Source organism: Takifugu rubripes, chromosome 1, assembly GCF_901000725.2.
Source record: "Takifugu rubripes chromosome 1, fTakRub1.2, whole genome shotgun sequence".
NCBI classification, from domain to species: Eukaryota; Metazoa; Chordata; class Actinopteri; order Tetraodontiformes; family Tetraodontidae; genus Takifugu; species Takifugu rubripes.
In genome coordinates this window covers 817,464-839,510 of record NC_042285.1, presented here as the reverse complement: position 1 = coordinate 839,510, position 22,047 = coordinate 817,464, and the positions used below count along the sequence as shown (strand labels likewise).

At 47.2% G+C, this 22,047-nt stretch overlaps 3 protein-coding genes and 1 non-coding gene across 9 annotated transcripts; 3 read left to right on the top strand and 1 right to left on the bottom strand.

Annotated features, from left to right (window-relative positions):
* Window positions 1–414: 414 nt before the first annotated feature.
* Window positions 415–12,267, bottom strand: rnf157 (ring finger protein 157). 3 transcript variants are annotated; one of them, XM_029833333.1, is made up of 20 exons: window positions 11,429–12,266; window positions 10,064–10,182; window positions 8,536–8,624; window positions 8,212–8,361; window positions 7,741–7,858; window positions 7,601–7,667; window positions 7,481–7,524; window positions 7,224–7,271; window positions 7,026–7,097; window positions 6,784–6,943; window positions 6,555–6,667; window positions 6,244–6,476; window positions 5,747–5,849; window positions 5,447–5,555; window positions 4,912–5,129; window positions 4,770–4,832; window positions 4,649–4,697; window positions 3,445–3,555; window positions 2,774–2,808; window positions 2,251–2,390 (listed from the first exon to the last, which is right to left on the bottom strand). In XM_029833333.1, exons 1-19 carry the CDS (start codon window positions 11,526–11,528, stop codon window positions 2,774–2,776), a joined length of 2,001 nt encoding a protein of 666 aa, XP_029689193.1. In that variant the 5' UTR covers window positions 11,529–12,266; the 3' UTR covers window positions 2,251–2,390. The 3 variants fall into 3 exon arrangements, with proteins under 3 accessions (XP_029689189.1, XP_029689180.1, XP_029689193.1); XM_029833329.1 differs by lacking the exon at window positions 2,774–2,808 and having other exon boundaries at window positions 415–2,390; window positions 4,912–5,030; window positions 11,429–12,267; XM_029833320.1 differs by lacking the exon at window positions 2,774–2,808 and having other exon boundaries at window positions 415–2,390.
* A 175-nt stretch (window positions 12,268–12,442) lies between these two features.
* srsf2a (serine and arginine rich splicing factor 2a) lies at window positions 12,443–15,332 on the top strand. Of its 3 annotated transcripts, XR_965842.2 has the most exons (4): window positions 12,443–13,017; window positions 13,212–13,583; window positions 14,412–14,501; window positions 14,894–15,332. XR_965842.2 is itself a non-coding variant. In XM_011619457.2 (3 exons), exons 1-2 carry the CDS (start codon window positions 12,662–12,664, stop codon window positions 13,543–13,545), a joined length of 690 nt encoding a protein of 229 aa, XP_011617759.1. In that variant the 5' UTR covers window positions 12,443–12,661; the 3' UTR covers window positions 13,546–13,583; window positions 14,412–15,330. The 3 variants fall into 3 exon arrangements, 2 of the variants coding, with proteins under 2 accessions (XP_011617759.1, XP_003978204.1); XM_011619457.2 differs by having other exon boundaries at window positions 14,412–15,330; XM_003978155.3 differs by having other exon boundaries at window positions 13,861–15,330.
* Window positions 15,333–15,583: 251 nt separating this feature from the next.
* Window positions 15,584–18,251, top strand: mxra7 (matrix-remodelling associated 7). 2 transcript variants are annotated; one of them, XM_011619459.2, is made up of 4 exons: window positions 15,584–16,151; window positions 16,738–16,951; window positions 17,039–17,147; window positions 17,945–18,251. In XM_011619459.2, the coding sequence occupies exons 1-4, from the start codon at window positions 15,873–15,875 to the stop codon at window positions 18,057–18,059; spliced, it is 717 nt and encodes a 238-aa protein (XP_011617761.1). In that variant the 5' UTR covers window positions 15,584–15,872; the 3' UTR covers window positions 18,060–18,251. The 2 variants fall into 2 exon arrangements, with proteins under 2 accessions (XP_011617761.1, XP_011617760.1); XM_011619458.2 differs by having other exon boundaries at window positions 15,586–16,151; window positions 17,036–17,147.
* A 1,100-nt stretch (window positions 18,252–19,351) lies between these two features.
* On the top strand, window positions 19,352–19,466 carry LOC115246555 (U5 spliceosomal RNA). Its single transcript, XR_003885687.1, has one exon. It is a non-coding gene; the product is annotated as a U5 spliceosomal RNA (small nuclear RNA).
* Window positions 19,467–22,047: the final 2,581 nt, after the last annotated feature.

Below are 22,047 nucleotides of genomic sequence, written 5' to 3'. Positions count from 1 at the left end.
TTGAGACACACACACACACACACACACACACACACACACACACACACACCACTCACGCACACACATTAATTACATTGCATTAGCAGTAATCACATTTGTTCCTTTTAGTTTTTATATTTTTGGGGTTTTTCATGATCATCTAATCACTCTAAACCACACTTCTCAGTTGTCTAAATTCAATTTTGGTGAAACAAAACTTTATTCACACGTTCGTTGCAGCATTTTACCGTCATTTTCATATTTTAGGATCAAACTAAGGAAGGTATAACGTATGGGACAGCAAGCGTTTCACTTAACGCAACCATGTTACATCGGCTTAAAATAATCCTGCCCTGATTAATGACCCCCCCCCATCCACCCCCCCCATCACCACCACCCACCCCCCCCATTCAAACAAACACACAATCTCTCGTCAGTGGCTGATAGATGCAAAAACTTTATTGTCCATTTGACATTTTTTTGACACTCAGTTCTAGAAAAGACGGACCAGGCCCGTTCCTTTTGATACCTCACTGGTGAGCGGTGCCCATGAGAGGCACGACGACACATTCATAAATGATCACATGACTGTTCGCAGCTTGGATATAGTGTAGTAGTGCAGTTTAGACCAGAACAGTTCAGGACAGGGGTGCAGGGAGCCAGCAACCCATACATACCCTAATATCTAAGACTGAGGAAGGATATGTTACAGCCTCACGTGTGTAGTGATTCTTCAAGTATTCTATAGGAGGGTGCAGACTGACCTAGACTAACATGCTCACTCATCCCCTCATGCACCAACAACGATGTTGTCTAGGAAACAGCTAATAGTGCATTCAATGTTGATAACATCCCTTTTTGTCACATGAAAATGCATGTGTGTGTGTGTGTGTGTGTGTGTGTGTGCAAGATTGTAAACCTTAACTTTTTTTCACATGTCATCTTCATCCACATTCTATTTAAACACAGTGTTTTACAACAAATCATAACACAGAAACAGAAAACACTGACGACAGGCGAGCTACACATCCAGCTTATCTAAAACAAAATCAACTAAAAGCTCCATGAAAGAAGGGAAAAGGGCCTCAGGTGATGAGAGTGTGTCTGACAGCATGTTGCTCTGACTATAAATCCTTCCAGTATGCAGAGCGTAAAGGAAGAAGCGTCTCCGTGGATCCTCCGGCAGGAGCAAAGGAACTGATGCAGCTTTGGCATCTTTATTGCTTGATGGTGTCTGTTGAGTTCTTGTTGCACTGAGATGATACTGACATGCGTGTGTGTGTGTGTGTGTGAGAGAGAGAGAGAGAGAGACAGGTTTACCTCTACTGACATAAATGATACGCTGAACATTCTTCACTTGCTCCAAAGTGAGACCCCCGCATCTGGACCGCTGCCGCCTCGTGGTGCTGATGTCATTTGCAATACTGATTTCCCACCTGTGTGTCTGAAAGGTGAACAGGTGGGGACGTGAACCGAAGCCACAGGTGGCGTTGGGATGAGTCCTTTACCACAGCCAACCACCAGAGGGTAATCTAAAGGCCTCGCTGTTGAGACCTTCTCGAGTCATCCGCGTTCATGTTTACATTAACCTCAGTTAGCTGATGACTCAAATGGCATGAACATTCTTTTGAGATCCACCTCCTGTCACCTTTTTGCTGCAGGTCCATGTCGGCCACTGTCTGTCCGCCATTTTACCTGCCTGTTGGCGACTCTAGAGATGTTTGAAGTCCAAGAAAGACAAAAAAAAAAAGCTGCATGCGAAGTCGAGGCGGGAGCTCCCTGATCTGGGGACAGGATCCAGCGCGGGTTTGTAAGTCTGGCGTGAGCTGACGTGTGAGTCGTGTCCGACCACTCGTTCAACGTCGACTATTGAACCGAGGCGAAGGAGGAGTAATAAATCCGATTGCCGATCACATTAGCCCCTGACTGTTTGGCTGGTAATAGAAGAGAGGAAGGAGCAGCGGCGTCACAAGACAAACGCTCATTGTCCGGCCTACAGGTAATAAATAACAACAGGCTAATCATCCCCCCACATTAGCTCACAGAAAAAATACACATAGAAAAGTGCACAGATGACGGACTGATGCTGCTGCGTCCCCCCCCCGGGATCCTGGGACTGACGGAGGAGGTGGTTTGGTTTCCCTGTTCAGTGAGGACGGCATCCAGTGATGCAGCGCAAGACGGCAGGTAAGAAAGAGAAGACTGTGTGTGTGTGTGTGTGTGCACCCGCACGTGTGTGTGTGTGGCTGTGTTTAAAGTGTGTTACACAATGAATGGTCCACGACGGGAATCTTGAGGACTCTGGCCGTCCCTGGTTCCCAGCCTCGGCTCCTCCAGGTTGATGTTGCTGCTGGAGGTGCGGTTGGGATGGGGCTCCAACGCTGACCTGAAGCCCCCGAGATACATCAGACCTGTAGAGACGAGAGGCAGCGGTCACGGAACCGTCACGGAACCGTCACGGAACCGTCACGGAACCGGCACCAGTGTCTTCTGGAGTGACTACTCTTAATCTGACATGTAAAACTCTGCTTGTTTATAAAATATCATGTTTTCTTCTTTAGCTCCAATTAAGGACAGAGAATACGATCAATTAAAAACTCATCTCAAGCAGAAATGTATTAAATAAAAACAGAAGTTATAATAAAAGGAGGAAGAAAAACAGCTAATTATAAATGATGAATCAATTCACACAACAACAACTGATGCAGAACTAAAAAAACCAACTCAAAATAATAAAGAAAATATCGTAAAATATCCCTGGTGGCCCGTCTGGCGTCTGACCGTGACTCCATACCTAGTCCTCAATGTGCACTGGGCACGACTCCTCATCTGTCCGTCCAAAAGAAGGCGAGAAAACGGAGGAGAAATGGAGGGAGAGGAGGAAGGAAAATGTCCGGGATAAGAAGAAGGGAGTGATGGAAAAGGGAGAGAAACAGAGACAGAACACGTTTACACCACAGATAGAGAAAAAGGTCACGAGGTCAAAGACACAAAGGTCGTAAAACAGGTTTCAGAGGGGAAATGATGCAGCGTTAAGAGGGGGGCAAGATCACACACATGAAAACTGATATCTGAGCACTCAGACGGTCACAAAAAGAGTGTTAGGAAGCAGTGGAGGAGAGGAGGAGAGGAGAGGAGGGAAGATGGAGGGAGCCAGAATGACTCTGCAGATGTTAATGCAAAGCAGCTCAGGGCTGAACCTCAACTATGGGATGGAACAGACGCTCACACAGCCAACACACAGCATGCGGGGAACCACACAAAGACAGAGTGGAGATAAATAGGGAGGGGCAATGACCACGGAGGGTGGCGTGAAGAGAAGAAGGGCTCCAGATCTTCATGCTGGGCAGAGAAACAGCTCGTCTCTGCTGGCCAAATGCCCCAAAATAAAAGCCCTCTGCCTCTGAACATGAAGTTAAGATCAGAAACGCTCTGCTGGGCCTCAGAGGGTCCGCGTTCACTCACCGGCGAATCGGCTGTCGGGAGCCTGCTCATTATCCAGCCCCATAGAGGGCGTGTCACAGAGGGCCACGCCCTGATTGTTATTGACCAGCTCTGGACACCTGCTCCGCCCACCTGCAAGCGAGGGCAAAGGTCAAACAAGAGCAGCCAGGCACAGCAGGAGAAGTCGTGCGTGCGTGTGTGTGTGTGTGTGTGTCTGGGGGGGCGGGGTGGAGTTCATGCTGGGAAGGCAGTAATTAAAATAACGGTCATTTTAAAGACCAAGATGGTAACGAGCTAAGAATTTTAAAATAATAATGAGTTCTATGTGTGTGTGCGTGTGTGCGTGTGACACACTGAGAGGAGACATCAGGCAGCATAAGCCCCCTCATCTCTGAAAGGTCATTCATCAACGCAACAGGTACTCAGACTGCTTCAATATGGCGCACGCACACACACACACACACACACACACTCACACACTCACACTCACACACACTCACAGCAATCTAATTTCCCTGTCTGATACTGAAGTCTAATGAAAGTGACCTTGTTTCCTTTTGTGTCCCTGTTTAATGAATCACTACAAACACTTTAATATTCAAAACTCTCCTCAGCCTCACACACACACACACACACTCACACATACACACACACACACGGAGAAGGTTTGACTTGCACTATGATAAAAGTATCCATTTTTTATGAGTCTATAATTGTGGCCTTTATACACAAATGTTTAGAGCACCAACAAGCCCTCACACGTTAACATAGATGTGCTAATCATGCTGAATGGAGGCTATTAATGTATCAAACCCTCATCTAGACAGCAGAGGAAGCCCTTTGTCTGCTCATTTCCTATCTTAAATGAAGGGTTTTGTGGCCCAATCAGCCGATGGAAACGTTAATTGCACAATAAGTGCTTGTGGAATTGATCAGTTAGGAGACACTGGCTGTAAAGTGTGGACAACTTGGACATTATAGTCCCTGGAATGATCGACTGTCAGCTGAGTCAGGGAGGCGTTTGGTTTCTGCATTGTGGCCACGCTGTTTATGTTAGTGACCAGAATGCTGAGAGACGTGTGCTGCTGGTCCTGATGAAGGCAAAAATGAGGACATTTTTGCTCTCGATGGTCCTGAAGCTGATTGAATGGTTGCCAGGCAGAGCTGGTAGGTGACCAAAGGGACAAAGATGGATTTTAGCAGGTGAAAGACGGTGACCATGTACCTTTGCCGTTAGACGGGGACGAGCAGTCGTCTTCGGTGACATCGTTTCCCTAAAGAAAACACAAATGTGGCTCTAAACCTTCAGATGAAGACAGCGTGATCAACGTCGGCGTGTTCGTCACCTCTGAATCCCGCTCCTCTACAGCCAGGGAATAGTTGTTTCCCTTTGGCTCCTGGGAAAACTCCTGGGGGAAACAGAGCCAAAAACCCAGTGAGGGGGTGGAATACGTGAGAGAAACCTGCCTGGATAACAAGACTCCTCACCCCGTCCTGCTGCGATGGTCCTCGGCTCTCCATGAAGGCGTCCTGGTTCTCCTCCTCGGCCTCCACGTCACCTCCATCGTCGGCCCCGGGCTCGCCTTCCACTCCGGCCAGGTAAGACCCTGACATGGAGGACATGGTGTCAGTGCTGATGTGGGAGTGCTGCGAGTGAGACGAGGCCATGGACATCACTGACTGGACCAGGCTGCTGCTCACAGGGTCTGGCAGACACACGGAGATACACATCAGGGTCCGACGCTGACATTACACAACCCAGGCTTCTTCTGGCTGGATGCCAGGGAAAATGTCCAAAATTCATAGATAAATCCTGATTCTTCACAAAACTAGAACATAAGACGTCTGTTCTCTGTCAAACGCATCATATTTCACTGGTTTTTAAGTTGGTTTCAACTGGAGAAAAGCCGCAAACCTCAAAAAATCTTTGTGGAGCTAATGTTGCTATTAGCGCTGTTGGCGAAACCAACCAATAACAACTGTGTGTGTGAGTGTGTGTGTGTGTGTGGGGGTGTGTGTGCACCTTCAGGGGAGGTGATAGTGGAGGAGAGCGGCGTCCCAGTGCAGGATGACTGGTCGATGGCTCCAGACGAGGACAAGGTCAAGTTCTCGCTGTCTGGGGTCACTCCGCTCTGTGAAAACAACCAACGCAGCAGAAAGTGACAAGCTGACAACAGCAGATGGTCCTCTGAACACACACACACACACACACACACGCACACACACACACACACACACACGCGCGTACACACATGTACACACCCGTGTCCTTTAAAAAGAACTGACGATGAGATTTAAAAAGAAAGCGGTCACACACACGAACCTCCTGTTTGTCCACACTGAGCTTCTGCTGAAAGGCTTCTGATTCACTGCAGGACTTCTCATCCTCCTCCTCAGGAAGCACTGAGGAATTCTGGGAAAGAGACCTGAAACAAGGTCACGGAGCGGGATAAAAGATGCCATCAAGTTTATTTCTGACCATGTCAAGTGCCTGAATGTTTTTTAACCCCAGCTAGTGAGAACAATTAGACTAATGAATGCAGATACGCTAATGATATAATATATATCGAGTTAAACCAGATTCTGAGTGATTATTCAAGAAATAATAAAACCTAAATCACGTTGATTAGCAACCGTTTACAATGTTTGTGGATTCATTCTGAAAAACGAATGTGGATTTTAAATGTTAATCTTAAAACATCAATTTTTCAGCATGTTATATAAGTAGATTCATAATGAATGAGGCAGATTTGTGTTTCTCTCCCAGTTTAGACACATTTCAGGGGCATTTCTAAGGTCCTGAGCTGAGGTGGGACTCACTTGGAACCACTCTTCTTGAGTTTGAGTCCCTGACTGGAGTTGGAGTGGTCGAGGGGGGAGAGGGAGCGTGCTGGGGCCGGGTGTGGCTCGCTGCTGTAGGGGGGCAGCGCCCCCGAAACGTGGCTGGGACCGGAGTGGAGAGGAGGGGGCGCCACCGAGGAGGTGTTGAGGGGGCCGTTCAGCGCCTCCAGGAGAGACACGGCTTCGTAGCCGGGAGGGATGTGCTCGGACGCCTGGGGGCCGGGACGGGACAGCGCGCTCGTTAGTTTACGCGCATTCAGCAGATTTTCCGGGGGCTGTTTCCTTCTCACCGAGTGTTCCTCCGAGTCAGACGTCTGCGAAGTGATGACGGGGTTGAAGCTGCTCGGCGAAATGGGACTGAGCTTCTTCCTCATGGCTCGGATCTGCAGCAGCGCTCTGAAAGCTGCAGGGGAATTTAAAACCCGACGTTAGCAGAGAAGGACGGAAGCGGCCGCTCCGTTTGGCTCCTGGGAACAGCGGCAGCGGCTGGAAAAGGCTCCCTGCCCGTTGGGAACTCACGCAGTCTGCAGATGGGGCAGCAGTTGGCCTGGTAGCGCAGCGTGTCTGCACAGGCGTTGCAGAGACACAGGTGCCTGCAGGGCAGGATGAGCGTGTCTCGCACATCCGATAAACACACCACGCACTCGGCGCTGTTGTCGCTAATCTCATCATCGGCGACCTGTGGGAATGAGAATTTCTGTGTCAACACAAGCGGGCAGAAGAAAGCTCGTTTATTATTTAGCAGCCAGACTGATGTTTACCTTTGATTCCTGGCTGTTGTATTTGTTTTCTATCCCATAGATCTCCTGCAGCAGGTAGCTCACGCCATCCACCTGCAGAGGAGGAAGGGATGAAAGAAAGCCGCAGCAAGAGACGGGAAATTAGGCTTTGATGCGTCTTCAAAAGGAAAAAACTGCAGAGAAGGAGGAAGGAAGGAAGGAGGAGGAGCAAATATTCACCACTTGTTTCTGCTTCAGAGGCTTCACGCAGTAGCTCCCGTCCATATGCTGAGAAGGAGAGCAACATTAAATCAAGCATTCACTTGCATGACGAGGGTGAGGAGATGCTGATGTGAGACGTGTGCTGGACGCCATGTTCTGATGGTCTGGTGTTCTGGTGTTGGTTCCAGCTCACGGTTTTATTCTCTTCCTTCGTTGTTTCTCTGAACAAACCCGACTCGGGGAGAATCCAATATAAACTCAGGAAGCTTTCTTACCTTTTCAAATGTAGCCAACAGGATGTGAGAGTGGCCCAGATGTTCTACAGATTCAGAAAATGGCCGTCATCAAATTCTGCAATGTCACTTCCAACACCAGCTGATCCATCCAGGACTCACCTTCCCCCTCTGCTACCACGGCCTGGATCACCATGGGGAAGATCTCTTTGTCCATGTCAAACAGCAGCTGAGAGGAGACCAAAGGAAGGTGAGGAGACAAAAGAGACGTGAAGCTGCAGCTGGTAGGAGACAGAACCGACCTCGTCCTCGGCCCACTCGCTCAGGTTGACGGTGTGTGAGGGCAGACAGAACTGCTGGCTCACTCCCCGCTTGAAGTGCACCGTCTCAGACTGCAGAGAGCTGTCCTGAGGCAGGTAGCTGCAGGACACACACACGCACACACACACACACACACGCACACACACACACGCACACACACACACACACACACACACACGCACACACGCACACACGCACACACACACACACACACTTTAATGCAAGCTTCTACACCTAATCAGCAAGTCGGCTGTTATATAAGACATGAAAACAATGTTATTCAATGGAAAACGTATAAACTCTGTTCAAAGTTAAGCATTTAAAATATTATTTAGGACTTGTTATTATTAAGTGGTGGCAGATGTGGCGATTTCCTGAGGATGCAATTATTAGTCAGTCCATGTACACACACCGTACATCACACACACACACTTAACCCTGCCGACACTTACACTGGCACACCGTTGTGAAACTCTTCTATGGCCTGGTAGTAGATTGTGACGGCCACCTGTGTGTCGGCGTCAAAGGTGAACTCAATATTGTAGCAGGCCCTGTTCTTCCCCGCAGCCTCCTCACCCGGCAGCTTCAGGTCCTCGCTGCATCTACACGAGAAGGTCAAGGAGCTTTTCAACACCTGGCAACGTGAGGTTAGATTAAAGGTACCGTGTTTGTGCTTCACTACACAGGTTGAGAGGATGTTTTAAAGGATTCTAATGAAATCTACAGTTCTGGCTGAAACAGCAGAGACGTGTGTTTAGAGTGAAGGAGGGCCCCACCGTACAAGTCGCAGCGTGTCCTTACGGATGTTTATAAGGCTTCGTAGCGTCTTTACCGGCTCCTGAGGAGGGGGCGCTGCGTAAGGGAACTACAAAAGAGACAGACGTGAAAACACACGTTTACCAGCATTAGTCTGTCATGCCGACGTTCCTCACAGAGATCTGTGCCGACAGATGCTGAGTCGTCACACGGGGACGAGGTCGGAGTTTGGAACGCGTTGCAGATTGTAAAACACTCTCAGATCAAACGGAGCTTTGTTTTTATTTAAAGGTGACAATAGGGACCAGGTGAGCATCCACTTCCTTCCTTCCTTTTCCCTGAAACCAGCTGGATCCATCACAGACAACGTTGAAACTCGCCGCGCAGCCGCTGACGGGGCGTAAAAGAGTGGGGCTGGTTTGAGGGTCACATGCAGGATGTGGTTGGAAGCTACAAACCCTCATCTGTCTGAGCATATGTGTGTTTCTGTGAGCTATGAATGGGTCCATATTCAGCGCCGTGCACAAACAAACACATGCTGAGGAGTGAACGCGGGATGAACGGAAGCATTCATTAAAGGGAGCACAGGAGGCCTCATTGATGCTCAGGAGACGTCAGAGTCAAAGTCTGCAAGCTTCAGAAAGATGATAAAATAAATGCAGAAACTGATTAAAGTGTTCACTTTAAGAAAAGACGAAATAACTCATCCAAACGCCGCAGGACGCAAATATTTGTTGAGAGACGAAGAAAACTTTACAGCATGAACCTGAAGGCAACCGTGGATCTGGACGGTGGCTTTTATGGGCTATTAAAGTGATTTTTGTGGCTAAGGATCAATTCTGTTCCCCAAAGCGTTTCCTGGAAACCCCCAAATTTAACCACATTTCTGACTGCGTTTGTTCTGCGGTGGCAGCAGCCCAAGAGCGCAACGGCTGTGGGCTGGTTTTATGATTCCACTGCACCATCTGCTTCACAACCACACCAGATTATATAACGCTTGTGTCACATATACAAAGGAAAAAACCTGAGCCCACAGGGGGATTATAAACTCCCACATAATCTGGAGGAAAACTGTGCTCCTAATTTTAGCCCCAGTCTAGACACAAACAGACAGAAGGAAGATTCTCTCCATGTCAGCTCTACTTGCTCAAATAATAATTAATAATTCACAGCTTCTCTCCATCTCAGCTTTATGGTAAATGTCTGCGTGTCCGCTTGGGTTTGAGGTGCTTTTCTAATTTGCCTGTGTGGCACCAGCCAAATAATCCCTCGGTCCAGTTCACTTCTGACAGGATGAGACAAAAAAAAGACTTATTTTAATCCATCTGAAAAACATATAAACACAACAGCAGGAGCCACAGCTGCTGTGCACCAAATCCCCCTATAATTATGAAAACTGGCATTTGGGCTTTTTATTGTCTTTTATATAACTTTGAAGAGACTGTTGACAAGAATGAACAATTACAGGGTCTCAAATTGTGATGGGTAGTTTGTTTAAATGATAAAGGGACTTAATAGTCTGACTGTGTGGAAGTCCTCTGGACCTACCGCCACAGGTCTGGTGCCCAGGAAGTTCAGGTCTGTGTTCTCCCCGAACAGGTAACCTTCTGGATGGGTGGAATCAAACTTCTCCCCACCCATGATGAAATGGCTGGCGAAGTAACTCCCTGCAAGACAGATCCATCCAAAATAAATGGGTCAAGTGTTTATTATTGCTACAGAACCAACAAGGTTTAAGCCCTGACAACACCCAACAAATCGTCGGTGGCGAACATTTATAGTCCTATAAAACTAATCGCTGGCTTCATTATCCAGACACAGGCTGCAAGTGCTGAGTCAAAGGGCTGGATCTCAAACATGGGGTCAGCTGAGTCGTCAGTGGTTAAATCACAGGCTGAGTTTAGAGTCTGTAAATACAGGTCCGATGGCCGGGCGCCACCCATCTTATCTGTGTTCTTACAAAATAAACTCAGAAAATGGGTCCAAAAAGCCTTGTTCAGCCTGTGTTTACTAACTTGTTATTATTTACAGCAGCTGGGAGGCTGAAGCTTGGTCAGCAGCTCCCAGGAACAGGAACGGATGAGGTTCACCACCTTCCAGACCTCCCACTGCCCCACAAGCACGTCAGCCTGTGACTTGGACTGGCCTGGATCATAAACGCATAAAACAACTTTATAAAATTACCAACGAGCAAAGGTTATGGCACCAGAACACACGGTGTTCACAATTAAATTCTTCACCTCTTGGCAATGATTATAAGTTATGACCTTTAGCAATAAAATTCTGTTTCAACAATATGGGATTATGGCTGACAACAGCCCCCGAGGATGCTGACTCAGGTGAACTTGGCTGTGACCACAGAACAATACATGACTGCGCCCAGAATCTTTAGTTTGTTTTTAAGAAGTAAAGAAAACCTCCAACTCTTTTGCTCTGAGGTATTTCTTGGTAACAATGAGCTAATTCACACTAAATCCTTAAAACAGGTCTGACAATGTGGTCAAAATCATTTTACATATTTACTGAGTTTATCTTTAAATATCCTTCTTATAAAGACCAGCATGATGTTCATACTTATCCCCAGATTAAAGGATGCTGCTGAACGTCTACAGCTCATGGTTGAGGCTTTTTTATTTTTATTTTAGAAGCTCTAAAAATGCCGAATAACGCCAGTACAGCTAAAAGCTTAAAAGCTATCAAGACGGAATAAATCTAAAGTAAATTTGAGATTTTCTCCCATAAAGTGTGTGTAAGGGTAATCTTAATACGTTTGAAAGAGATGATGAAGAGCATGAAATGCAGCTTCTAAAGTGCCAGCACGGTGCCCAGGCAGCACCGATGCCCCGGGGGCCACACGGAGAGGCTCCCTGGCCCCTCCGCGGCTGCAGCCCGACCTGTTGTTTGACTGCTTACCGGATTTCGGTGGATAACGGTACACCGAACTGGACGGAATGTCCACTTCTTCCACGCCTATGTTCTGTCTGCTCGTCAAAGATCCCATTTCCAATAACATAAAGAGCACACCAGGTTAACGATCATAACACTTCGGCTCCGCTTTGTTCTGCCTTCCGTCTCCTTTATTCCCTCTCATTTAATCCGGTTGGTGCTGTCCGGTCCATTTCCGCAGGCTCCGAGCCCCGCTGTGAATACGAGCGTCCAGAACTGGATTAGCGGTTGCTCGCTGGCTGTTTATCCGCCCGAGGTCAGCGGTGAGGCTCGTTTTTGAGGCAGAAAACAGCCGCTGTCGTCTCTGGAATAGCGGATAAGCGCTCCGTCTCCGTGCGCCGTGACCGCGCACTCCAGCTTAGAGCGACGCGCTTTGTTTTACTTTACTGCTGAGTATATGTCACAAAACCGTGACGTGCGCGTCCACATCTCTTCTATCCCCGGTGCTATTTCGTTGCTGGATCCTGTCACAGGGGCTCCACATGACGTCAGGCACAAATCCGGGCCGTGGGGTTTTTTTTTGCGCAGTGCTCCGAGCGCCGAGCCGCTTCGTAACGTGACCTTCCTACGCCAAATGTGCGAGTTGTGCTGACTGCAGTGCGGAGAGGATGGACAGGCACTGTTGAACACACCCGATAGGAGTAAACCCATCCAATAACACGAACGGGGGTATTAGCACAAGCTGGACAGATGCCACTCAAACACCGCGGGGGGACACTGTGGACGTGATATAAAATCTCAAGTCTAAGTGGAGTAATAAAAATCCTGTCAAGAACGGAACAGAAACGCAGCAACGACTGAAGCCAGACTCTTGAATAGATCTCTAAATATAAATATATATAATGTTAAATTACTTGTAATAAATCATATAGTGTTGTAGTGCCACAAATGTCCGGTGATACTCCGCGCCGACAGGGGGCGCTGTAGGATCTAACGTGAGGAAAAGCGGGAGCATTTCAACCAATCAGAGGCGGCCGCTAGAGGGCACGCAGCCCGGGCAAAGGGAAGCGCTGTTGCCGCCATTTCGTGTGAGCTGTAAGCCGTTGAAGTAACGTTGTTTCTTGGGTCCTTTAAAAATACACCCAGATTTCACGTTTTTAGCCGCAGTTACTCGTCCGTTCGTTATCAGTAGCCGTTTGGCCCGAGGGTAGCGCGCAACGGTGGTTCTCTTCTCCTCCGTGGTTTCAGACAACGACCAAGATGAGCTACGGGAGGCCGCCGCCAGACGTGGAGGGGATGACCTCCCTGAAAGTGGACAACCTTACGTATCGAACTTCTCCGGAGACTCTACGGCGAGTCTTTGAGAAGTACGGTCGTGTGGGAGATGTGTATATACCCAGGGATAGATACACCAAAGAGAGTCGCGGTTTCGCCTTTGTGCGGTTCCTCGACAAGCGCGACGCGGAGGACGCCATGGATGCAATGGACGGTGCCTTGCTCGACGGGCGGGAGCTTCGGGTGCAAATGGCTCGCTACGGCCGACCCCCGGACTCCATGTACAGCCGGAGAAGTGCTCCGCCACGCAGATACGGAGGCTATGGACGCAGAAGCCGAAGGTAAGGCCGTGGGCGCTGTATAAGCTATAGTGGCTAACGCTGGTTTAGCCAGCGATGGTGGAAGCACATGGATGCTAACGGCTGCATGCTAATCACCACGTTTGTTACGTAGTAGGCGGGCACGCTTTTACTCCCCAAAGTTTGGCTTGTGTTCTGAACGGAACCTCAACTCGGGCCCTTTTCTCTGTCTTTAGCCGCTCCGCCAGCCCACGACGCCGCAGACGCAGCCGCTCCAGGAGCCGAAGCCGGTCCCGATCCAGGAGCCGTCATCGTTCCAGCCGTTCCAGGTCCTATTCCAGGTCCAAGTCCAGATCCAAGTCGAGGTCAAAGTCCAGATCAAAGTCCAGGACCCCCAGGAGGAGCAAATCGAAGTCCGCTTCCAGGTCTCGGTCCCGTTCCAGGTCCAAGTCCAAGTCCAAGTCGAGGAGCCGAACCCCCCATTCCAGCAGAGGAGGGTCCAAATCAAGGTCTCGATCCAAGTCCAAGAGTAGGCCTAAATCCCCAGAAGACAACGGAATAGAGGGTTAAACCATACCTGGATGGTATATCAAGGTTTTTGTAGGCAGGTGAGTTACATAAATGAATTAATAACTGATCAAACATTAGTTATTGCTGTTCTTTAGCTCTTACTCCCAATGAACCGGGTCACAGTGCTTCTCTGTGTATGCTTTGATATTCAAGGCATACACAGATGAACCTTTTTGGTTGCTGTGGCCAGCAAAATTATAAATGCACATTATAATTGACCAAAATGGGAATAATGATTGTATTTGTTAAGTGTGCATGGGAGGGACGTGGTGTTATATTAAGACCTCACTTAAATTTGGAATTCTTTCCTCTAAGCTGCGGAGTCCTGTTTACAATGGGAGGAGGAGGAGGAGATGGGGGTGTTGCAGTGTGAGAGCAGTTAGTGTGTGACCCGCCCATGTGACCTGTCTGTTGCTGTGGGCGATGGCAGTTGCTAAGGAGCAGGTCACCAAGGCAACGGTGTTTGCCATGGAGCAGGTCGTCATGGCGGTGGTTCGGGCTGTCATGTGGTGTGTGAGGTGGTGTGGAGAGGTACGTTCACGGGGATCACAGGCAGATGCAGAGCTCTGTTCCCAGCTGTGGTTTCCTTCACCTCTCAGAGGAAACACACCCCACCCCGAGGTTGGTTCTTCTCCTATGCCCGGGTGTAAGGGGCTTGTCAGCGCTAACTATTTGAGAGGGGGGTTAATCAATATGTGTAGACATGTGACAAGTCATAAAGTAAACAGGTGTAATACACACACATCTTTTTGTAGTATTAGGGAGACAGAAGGCCAGACAGTACTGCCTGTAAATATCCAGCCAGTTAGAGGAAATACGAGCGCTCGTCTAACCCAGGTCCACTGAGTTTTGTCTTTCCTTTCCAGGGTTTGGGGAGTTGAACCTTTACCGAGGACGCCGGGAAGAGTCGACGTGCACACGTGGACTCTTCTGTTGCCATTGAATGCAGACTCAAGGTTATTGGAGCTTGGTCTAAACTATTTTAAATGTTCTTTTACTTTGCTCACGCCATTTCTGTAATTTCCACACAGTTGTTGTAAATCTGACGTCCTTAATTGGCCCATTGGAGTTCCCTTTTCCATTAAAATGCATTTCTGGCTACATCTGTACTTAATAAATTCTTTGGACTCGACAGATTTCTTTGAAATATTTTGCTTGAGACTCTTCTGTGTGTATATGAAGAGTCGCTGTCATGCTAGGCCACCTTTAGTTAATTATTTTTTACAGAAAGACAAACTGTACAGCAGCATTTCATTTGTGATTGGCTCGTTAGAAATCACTCATTTTGCTTGTGGATGATGCTTCCCTGTGACTCTAACCCTCTTTCTTGTTATCTTTTGTGCACTAGGCGCAGTTGTGTAGCAGTTGAGTAATGCTGGTTAGCTGTTAAGATGCGGTGCAGTGCGGTGGTGACATGGTGTGGCGTGTTGCGGTGCAGAGTGCCCGGCGCTGTTCCGGCGCTCGACCCTCCGCTGCCGGTTTGTAAGCTCACAGGTGTGGCAGATCAACCATCCTCCTGTCTTGTGACTTCTACCTTCCTCCTTGTCTTGTACAATTTCTCTCCTTCAGTTTTTCTCTATTCTCTCCCCCCCACCCCCCCTCTGTGGTTTGTTTACTCTTAATGGCTTTACCTGCTTTTTGATATGGATCCACTGTGGTTCACTAGTCAGGGGTTCAAAGGTCAGTCCAGTCTGCTTTATCAGTACCTGTAATCATTCCTATGTTAAACTTCTCTAATGTCTTGTAACTGCTTCAGGTGAACAATAAAGTTTTGGTTGTAAATAAGATGCAGTTTGCACGTGTGCTTTTTGTCCTTCACACTAAACAAGACGGTTGATCCACATTACTTTATAACGATAACCAAGTTATAACCGTGTGTTACGGTGTGATGTGGTTCTTTTTTTTTTATACAAACTTTATTTATTGATGTTTTTCACAGATAGGGAATCAAAAACATTGGTATAGCAGTATAACAAATGACGTGGTTCTTTATCCCCGCTCTGGACCGGAAGAGGCGCTGTCACGTGACCGTTCCTTCCGGTCTGTACAAACCCTCCTAATCCCTCCGCCGCCTGGACACGCGGACGGTGGGATTAAAAGAATCGCGCCGAGCACGTTGCAGCGCAGGTGAGACACACCTGACGCTCGCGCGGGTTTTACCCCCCCCCCCCCCCCCCCCCCACCGGCTGGGGGCGGGACCGTGACGTCACGGCGGGTGAACCGTCCCGTAAAGGCTTCTGGTCAGCGCGGATGTTGGAAGCGGATTACTGCTCGTTTGGGATGGGAAGCCGCGCGTGAACGAACGCCGCGGAAGCCGCACGTCCACCATGGATCTAACGTTCGTCCTGTCGGCGGCGATCTTCACGCTCCTGGCCATCGTGGTGGCCACGTCGCTGCTGAGCGGCTCCTCTTCCGCCGCCCGAGCCGCCGCAGCCAAGCCCGGCGTCGGACACAGCAACGGCCCCGCGTCGGGCTCGGAGCAGGCGGAGGCGAAGCTCAACGGCCACGCACCCGAGGACAAACCGCAGCAGAAGGCGGCGGACGACTGGTGCGACATCAGCGGCAGCGCGCACGATCACTGGGATGTGGTGAAATCTGTGCAGTCCGTAAGTCGCGCACTCGCCCCTCCGTTACGTCACGTTAGAATAAACCGTTTATCCGCCTCCGAATAAACAGGCGACACTTGAAACTAAAGGAAATAAAGCGTGTGTTGCTCAGCGAAGTGACAACAGCATCGGACACTAAATGATGCAGTAAAGTAAAGAATAGAGGAAGTAAAGAGTAATAAATGGAGCAGAACCAGTGTAATTACGGATCAATTACAGTCCAAACGACTGATCACAGGAGCCAGAGCTGGGGAACATTAGCTGCTTTTATTTGGAGTTTCTTAAGCTTAACTGCATGGATTTTGTGCATGGATCTGTCAAAATAATAGTTTGAGCTTCTCCTAGCATCGCAGTTGTAGCTTTTTTCTCTGCAACTGTGTTAGCAGCAGAGCAACTGACGAGGTGACAGTAAATACTGTCTGTAGCTGTCACGGCTGATCACGTCCAACTGGGGTCATGACCTTCCCTGGCCCGTTTTTAACCTGACAAATGCTTGCAACAGGATTTAAAAGGTGTTTAATTTGCCTTAATCAGTCAGTATTTGGCTTGTACGCGTCACATTTGTAAATTTAAATCTGACTGACAGGAGGAGGCACAGTCCCATCTGCACCCCGAAGATTTGGCAACACAAGCAGAGCACTCGTCCTCCGCGTCCACGAGCTTGGAGGTAGACACGTCATCCGAGGCCTCGTCGGGGAGGAGTCGCAGGTCATTCATGGGGCTCTCAGACAAGGAGCTCCTAAAGTGTGCGTTCCCTCACCCCCAGGCTGAAGGAGACGCAGAGAGCCTGGGCAGCCACGGTCAGCACCTTCGCCCGCCTGGACGAGACCAAACCTTTCTTATCTATCACCAAAGGATGACGAGCAGCGTGTGTTCTGTTCTAGCAGATGATTTGGAATCGGATGGTCCCAACGCCTTGAGGTACGTCCCCGGAAAGGCGCGGTCCCACCACCTGGAGATGATGTTGTCCAAAGAGGAGCTGGAGGAAGAGCAGAGGTCAGTGAAGACCACTTTTCCTGAAACTCAGATCACAGCCTGATTGAGGGGTTACCACTTCTGCCCTCCCCCGTCAGCCCTGTTAATCCCCTTTACGCTGTCTCCACGTGTGTTAGCGTCTCGTCAGGCTTCTGTTTAGAGGTTTACCGCCGGGTTTAGCCGCCGCCGCCAGGGTTTGGACGGGACGGCAGGCTGGGGACAACGTTTCTGCCAAAAATAAAAACCCACAGGGAAGAGAGAGAGACTGATCTCATTAATGAATTAGATGTTTTTACACACGCTGTTCTTATCTTTGCCGAAGCTGATTCGATGATCTTATCTCTTTACCCTCCCATCTCTGCCCTTCCACCTCAGATGTGTGATTCTCTGGTGTTGATTGCTGCCACCTCTGAGTCCGGTAGTTCACCCTCGAGGGATCGGCTCTGTTCTTGTCCACACGGAGACCTTGTTTTTTTCCCCCTTAAGTGTGTCCTGAATGTTCTGTCTTACAAAAGCACTAATATGCAGATGAATCCTGGTATCGCCCTTCCGTCCACCTTTAAAGAAAGTCCACTCTCACTGGACTCTCCACTCACTGTTAAAACTACGTTGATGAAAAGTTAATATTTCAAGTATAAACGAGGAGCTTTTGGGGGTTAAATTTGCCTACAACTGTTGTGAGTTCTTGACTATTTTTCACAAAGAGCTCAAAAAGCAACCTATGGTTTAAACGTAGCCGCTCAGCTAAGCTCACACTGAGCCACGTAAGGGTTGTGAACCCGCCCTGATGAATGTCATCTCATCATCTCTCCGCCAAGGGTGCAGCGTGAGCAGCTGGCCGCCATCTTCCAGCTGCTGAAGGACAACCAATCAACGTTTGGGGACGTGTCAGAGGGAGACATGGAGGAGCAGCTCAGACTTTACTCCATCTGAGAGCCTGGACATCACAAGCAAATCCTCACAGCTGTATAGGCACACAGTTAAAGACTAAGAGGGGATAAATTAGGTTTTGCATTGTAATTTATGAATAAAATCGTGTTCATTTATTGTCTCACTTTTTTATGTTGTTAAATCTATATTTTCTGCCTCAGTTGTGTAATAAATCACATTACGGAAGAGCATAAAGAAATTTAGTTTTATGCATTTTATTTCCTCACATTTGTTTTTGGAACATTTTTTGTGATGCGTCAGTCCAATTCTGAGATTCTGCTTTTAATTCTTCACATGTAACATCCCATATCCGACCACTATGTCAGGTGGAAGAGGACAAGAGCAGTGATACAAGTTAAGATCTCACTGTCAAACTGGTCCTCGCATAAATAAACATTAAAATTCCAAACTGAACACACGTGAATGTGGCTAAAGACTTAAAATATAGAGGCTCTATCAAAGATGAGACCAGGAAAGAGAATCTGCGCAGCCCTGATGTAAAAAGCAGAAAAATAAAGTCATACTCCGATAATTTCATACACAAAACATTTCCACATCTGGATGGAAATAAGTAGAAAAATCTGGCGCATCATGTAAGCACTCAAAATTAAAGGGCCCAGTTTTATGGATTTACATAGGAAATTATTGCTGTTTTCAACCTTTTCAGTGCTTTCTGTGTAACTTCTGCGGACCGACGAGATTATTTTAAATTTTGCCTTCTGTGGAAGAAACAGCGCCACCTGCTGATGAAAAGCACGACGACAAAACATTTTTAACAAAGCAGCAGCAAATAAAGCAATGTTTATTTAAAACCCATCTCAGAAAGTGATAGCACAAAGGATACACACTGGCACAGTTGTGTACTTTGTGTGATGTTTGTCTCATTTTTTAATCGTTGGTTTTAATTTTTCCTCCGTATTGTCCGGTTGATTTTCATTGCAAATCGCGAAAAAGACACCCTTAAAAACCCTACATCCATACAAGTAGCCAAGTCTTAAACACGCAGATGAAATATCTGAGTTTAGGACTCATCAAGGAGTTTTTTCGTTCAACCAATAGACCGGAAGTCACACATATCCCAGAATGCCTTGCGTCTTCGGCTACAACAGAAATAATGCTGGACATAATTTTATGATGCATTTCATAAATACCTATGTTACACATTGTGAATATAATATAGAGGTACTTTGTCTTGATTTGGTTTTTCATGAGCATAGTGATGAGGGTTTTTCCAACCGTCTGTGAAACTTCCATTGATCGTAATGACCACGCTCCCTGGTGCGTCGTCTCGCCAGTCACTCTTGTTTCACTTCAGATCGTATAAATCTTTCGCCTTTTACTAAAGATTTCCGTGGAGTGGAACAACAAGAGTTTAACTCAATTTTTTGATGCCCTGCCTCGTGCGGGGCTTCCTTTGATTGTTCAAAAATAACCATTCATCCGCGAGCAGCTCGTTCTGCACGTGCTGATAAAGATTGAGCCTTGGTTCAGTATTATGTTCAGTTGTGTCTCTGTCCCGCTTCTCTTTGAACAAAACTTCCTGTCTCGCGGAAGTTTTTTTCCGTTCTAAGTAATTTAAATCACTTTTCAGAGCCGTCTCTAGCGGTTACGTCACACACCCCGGAAGTTGCTGCTCATTCCCAGAATCCCTTGCGCCACAGCCGGAAGTTGTTACGGGCATAAAGGAAATCATTTTAAGTTCTAATTTTACGCCACAGCAGTGATTTGAGATTACTTTTGTAGCGATATTTTCGTTACACGCTTTTCTTTTGCTAGGCAGAGATTTCTATAGGTTATTTGCTTGTAAACGTGTGTCAGTATTTGTTTTAGCCAGTGAGAGCCCATTATGAATTATTAATATGTCCGTCTCTGCTTGGAAATCTATTGTCTTTAAACACAAACGTCCTTCAGCGGGAGATCAGTGGATCGTTCATTTGTCGACATCATATGAGTTAATCACACTTTAAAATATCTGTATCAAGTTTTGGCCGCTCCTACAAATGCTCAATGATAAATGTTGCTCCTCGGTTCATCAGTCAGAGTTTGAAAATACAAAATCTACATTTAAACATAAACTTCTATGAATATGTTAACTGGAATGGAATAAAACACTGTTAACTATTTAGTCTAATGTCAAATGTTACAGCCGTACGATTTAAATATTTTAGGGAGAGGGTTATTTTACCTGATTAGTCAAAGATAAATCCAAGTATTTACACAAAGCTAACCTTAGAAAAGAATGTTGCCGTGAATTAGTCGCACAAGGTCAAAGAAAGAATTGAAATGGAAGTCTTCTACTGCAGTAAATTACACCTACCTTCATAAAAATGCCTCGGAGGCAGCATAAACAATAAAGCAACGTTGAGTCTCATGATGAAATGGTGTCCACAAAATATGTTTTAAACCTGTCTTTAAAATTGTGAATTATGACAACATGGGGGTGTTTTGCATCTTTATTGTGTTGGCTGCTAAAAGCAGTCAAACCACAAGAATTTGTCACTTTGACAGGACTGTAAAAGGAAAATGTTTCCAGTCTTGATGCTGTTTAATTTATTATCACTGATGATGGCTGGTGCCCCCCTTCTGGCGCCTGCACACTGGGTTAATTATAAACTCCACATTGCAAGCAAATGGTATATTCCAACCATTCTCCAAGTGGCTGCTGGGATTCAGCTGCTCCAGCTCCCCCAGGACCCTGATAAAGACCAAGTGTTTGGGAGAAAACGCTGACCCTAACATGAGCGGGAGGTCACCCTCACGGACAACACTGTAACAAATTCTTACATACTACGCTCATATTTTCCTGTTATGTCAACACACAGAAACGTTCTCTCCTCTTTCTCTCCCACACACACACACACACACACACACACACACACACACACGCGGATAGATATGCAGCACTGCCCCAGAGGAAAATCATCAACATTCAGGCCATTAACAGATGCATTAAGCCGTTTAAGCTCGGTTTGCAGCCCTTCCTCCCGGTCGTCCCGCAGCTCCTCCTCGGTTAAAACGTGACACATATCAGTTGTGTGACAGGTCACGTGACCACTGTAGCATTGATCCGGAAGGAGGGGAGCAAGGTTGGGAGGAGGGGAGCAGGGTGGGAGGAGGGGGCGGCTGATGTTGCCGAGAAACTGCGTCAGGTCAGGCAGAAACAGCCTGAATCACACCGGAAGCACGGCCACTAACCTCCAAAATAAGAGATGTCCTTGCTGCTCAGTTTGTTTCCTTTAAGCAATTTGTACAGCAGTTATGCATCAAACTTTGCTGCAATGCAATTTCATATTTATTTATTGCAATTCTCTAAGGTTCATATGGGTCATATGTGTTATCTATTTATTGTTGTGATTCATTCTATGATTTGATGTTTTTTTTTTTAATAGATCCCCATTTCAATCTATAGAAAGAGACCATGTTGTAACTTTATCATTCATGTATCTTTATCATGTAACATGTGCGTCTCTTCTTGTAATTCTATTTCTTCTGATTATTTTTTTTTAACTTTTAGTGTGTTAAACAGTGAAAAAACTCAAACATCACAGAGACAGACTCCAAGTTTAATTTTCTGTTTCACTTTGTATTCACATTTGGCTACAAAGTCAGTATAACTTGCTTAATGACAGAATAATCCAGTAGCCCCATTAAACGCTGTAGTTTTCCTTTGCTTGACATGACTGAGAACATAATTGCCTTAAATTTCATTTAAAATGAACACATTGCTGGAACATCATCCCAAAAATTGACTTGAACCTTGACTGCTCTCGGGGGAGGGGGGGAAGGGGGGTTACCTGTACTCATGTAGAGCACCTGTCTGATGCCACATTGAATGACAATCAGACAGTTGAGGTGATCTACGTGCAGGTTTCTGTATGTGTTTTGTGCAATATGGACAACGCGGTGGTGTATTTGAGTAGAATAAACGTGACGCTGCTTTATTTTGAAAGGCTGCACCGGAAGTGCGCGGTCGCAGCGTTTTCCTTGACGC

Coding starts and splice junctions, on each gene's coding strand:
- rnf157 (XM_029833320.1), bottom strand. CDS start 11,528: ATGTTATTGGAAATGGGATCTTTGACGAGCAGACAGAACATAGGCGTG. Junction 7,859..8,211: donor TTTCACAACGGTGTGCCAGT/GTAAGTGTCGGC, acceptor TGTGTCCTGCAG/CTACCTGCCTCAGGACAGCT. Junction 7,525..7,600: donor CGTGGTAGCAGAGGGGGAAG/GTGAGTCCTGGA, acceptor CTGAATCTGTAG/AACATCTGGGCCACTCTCAC.
- srsf2a (XM_011619457.2), top strand. CDS start 12,662: ATGAGCTACGGGAGGCCGCCGCCAGACGTGGAGGGGATGACCTCCCTG. Junction 13,018..13,211: donor TATGGACGCAGAAGCCGAAG/GTAAGGCCGTGG, acceptor CTCTGTCTTTAG/CCGCTCCGCCAGCCCACGAC.
- mxra7 (XM_011619458.2), top strand. CDS start 15,873: ATGGATCTAACGTTCGTCCTGTCGGCGGCGATCTTCACGCTCCTGGCC. Junction 16,952..17,035: donor AGAGAGCCTGGGCAGCCACG/GTCAGCACCTTC, acceptor GTTCTGTTCTAG/CAGATGATTTGGAATCGGAT. Junction 17,148..17,944: donor GAGCTGGAGGAAGAGCAGAG/GTCAGTGAAGAC, acceptor CTCTCCGCCAAG/GGTGCAGCGTGAGCAGCTGG.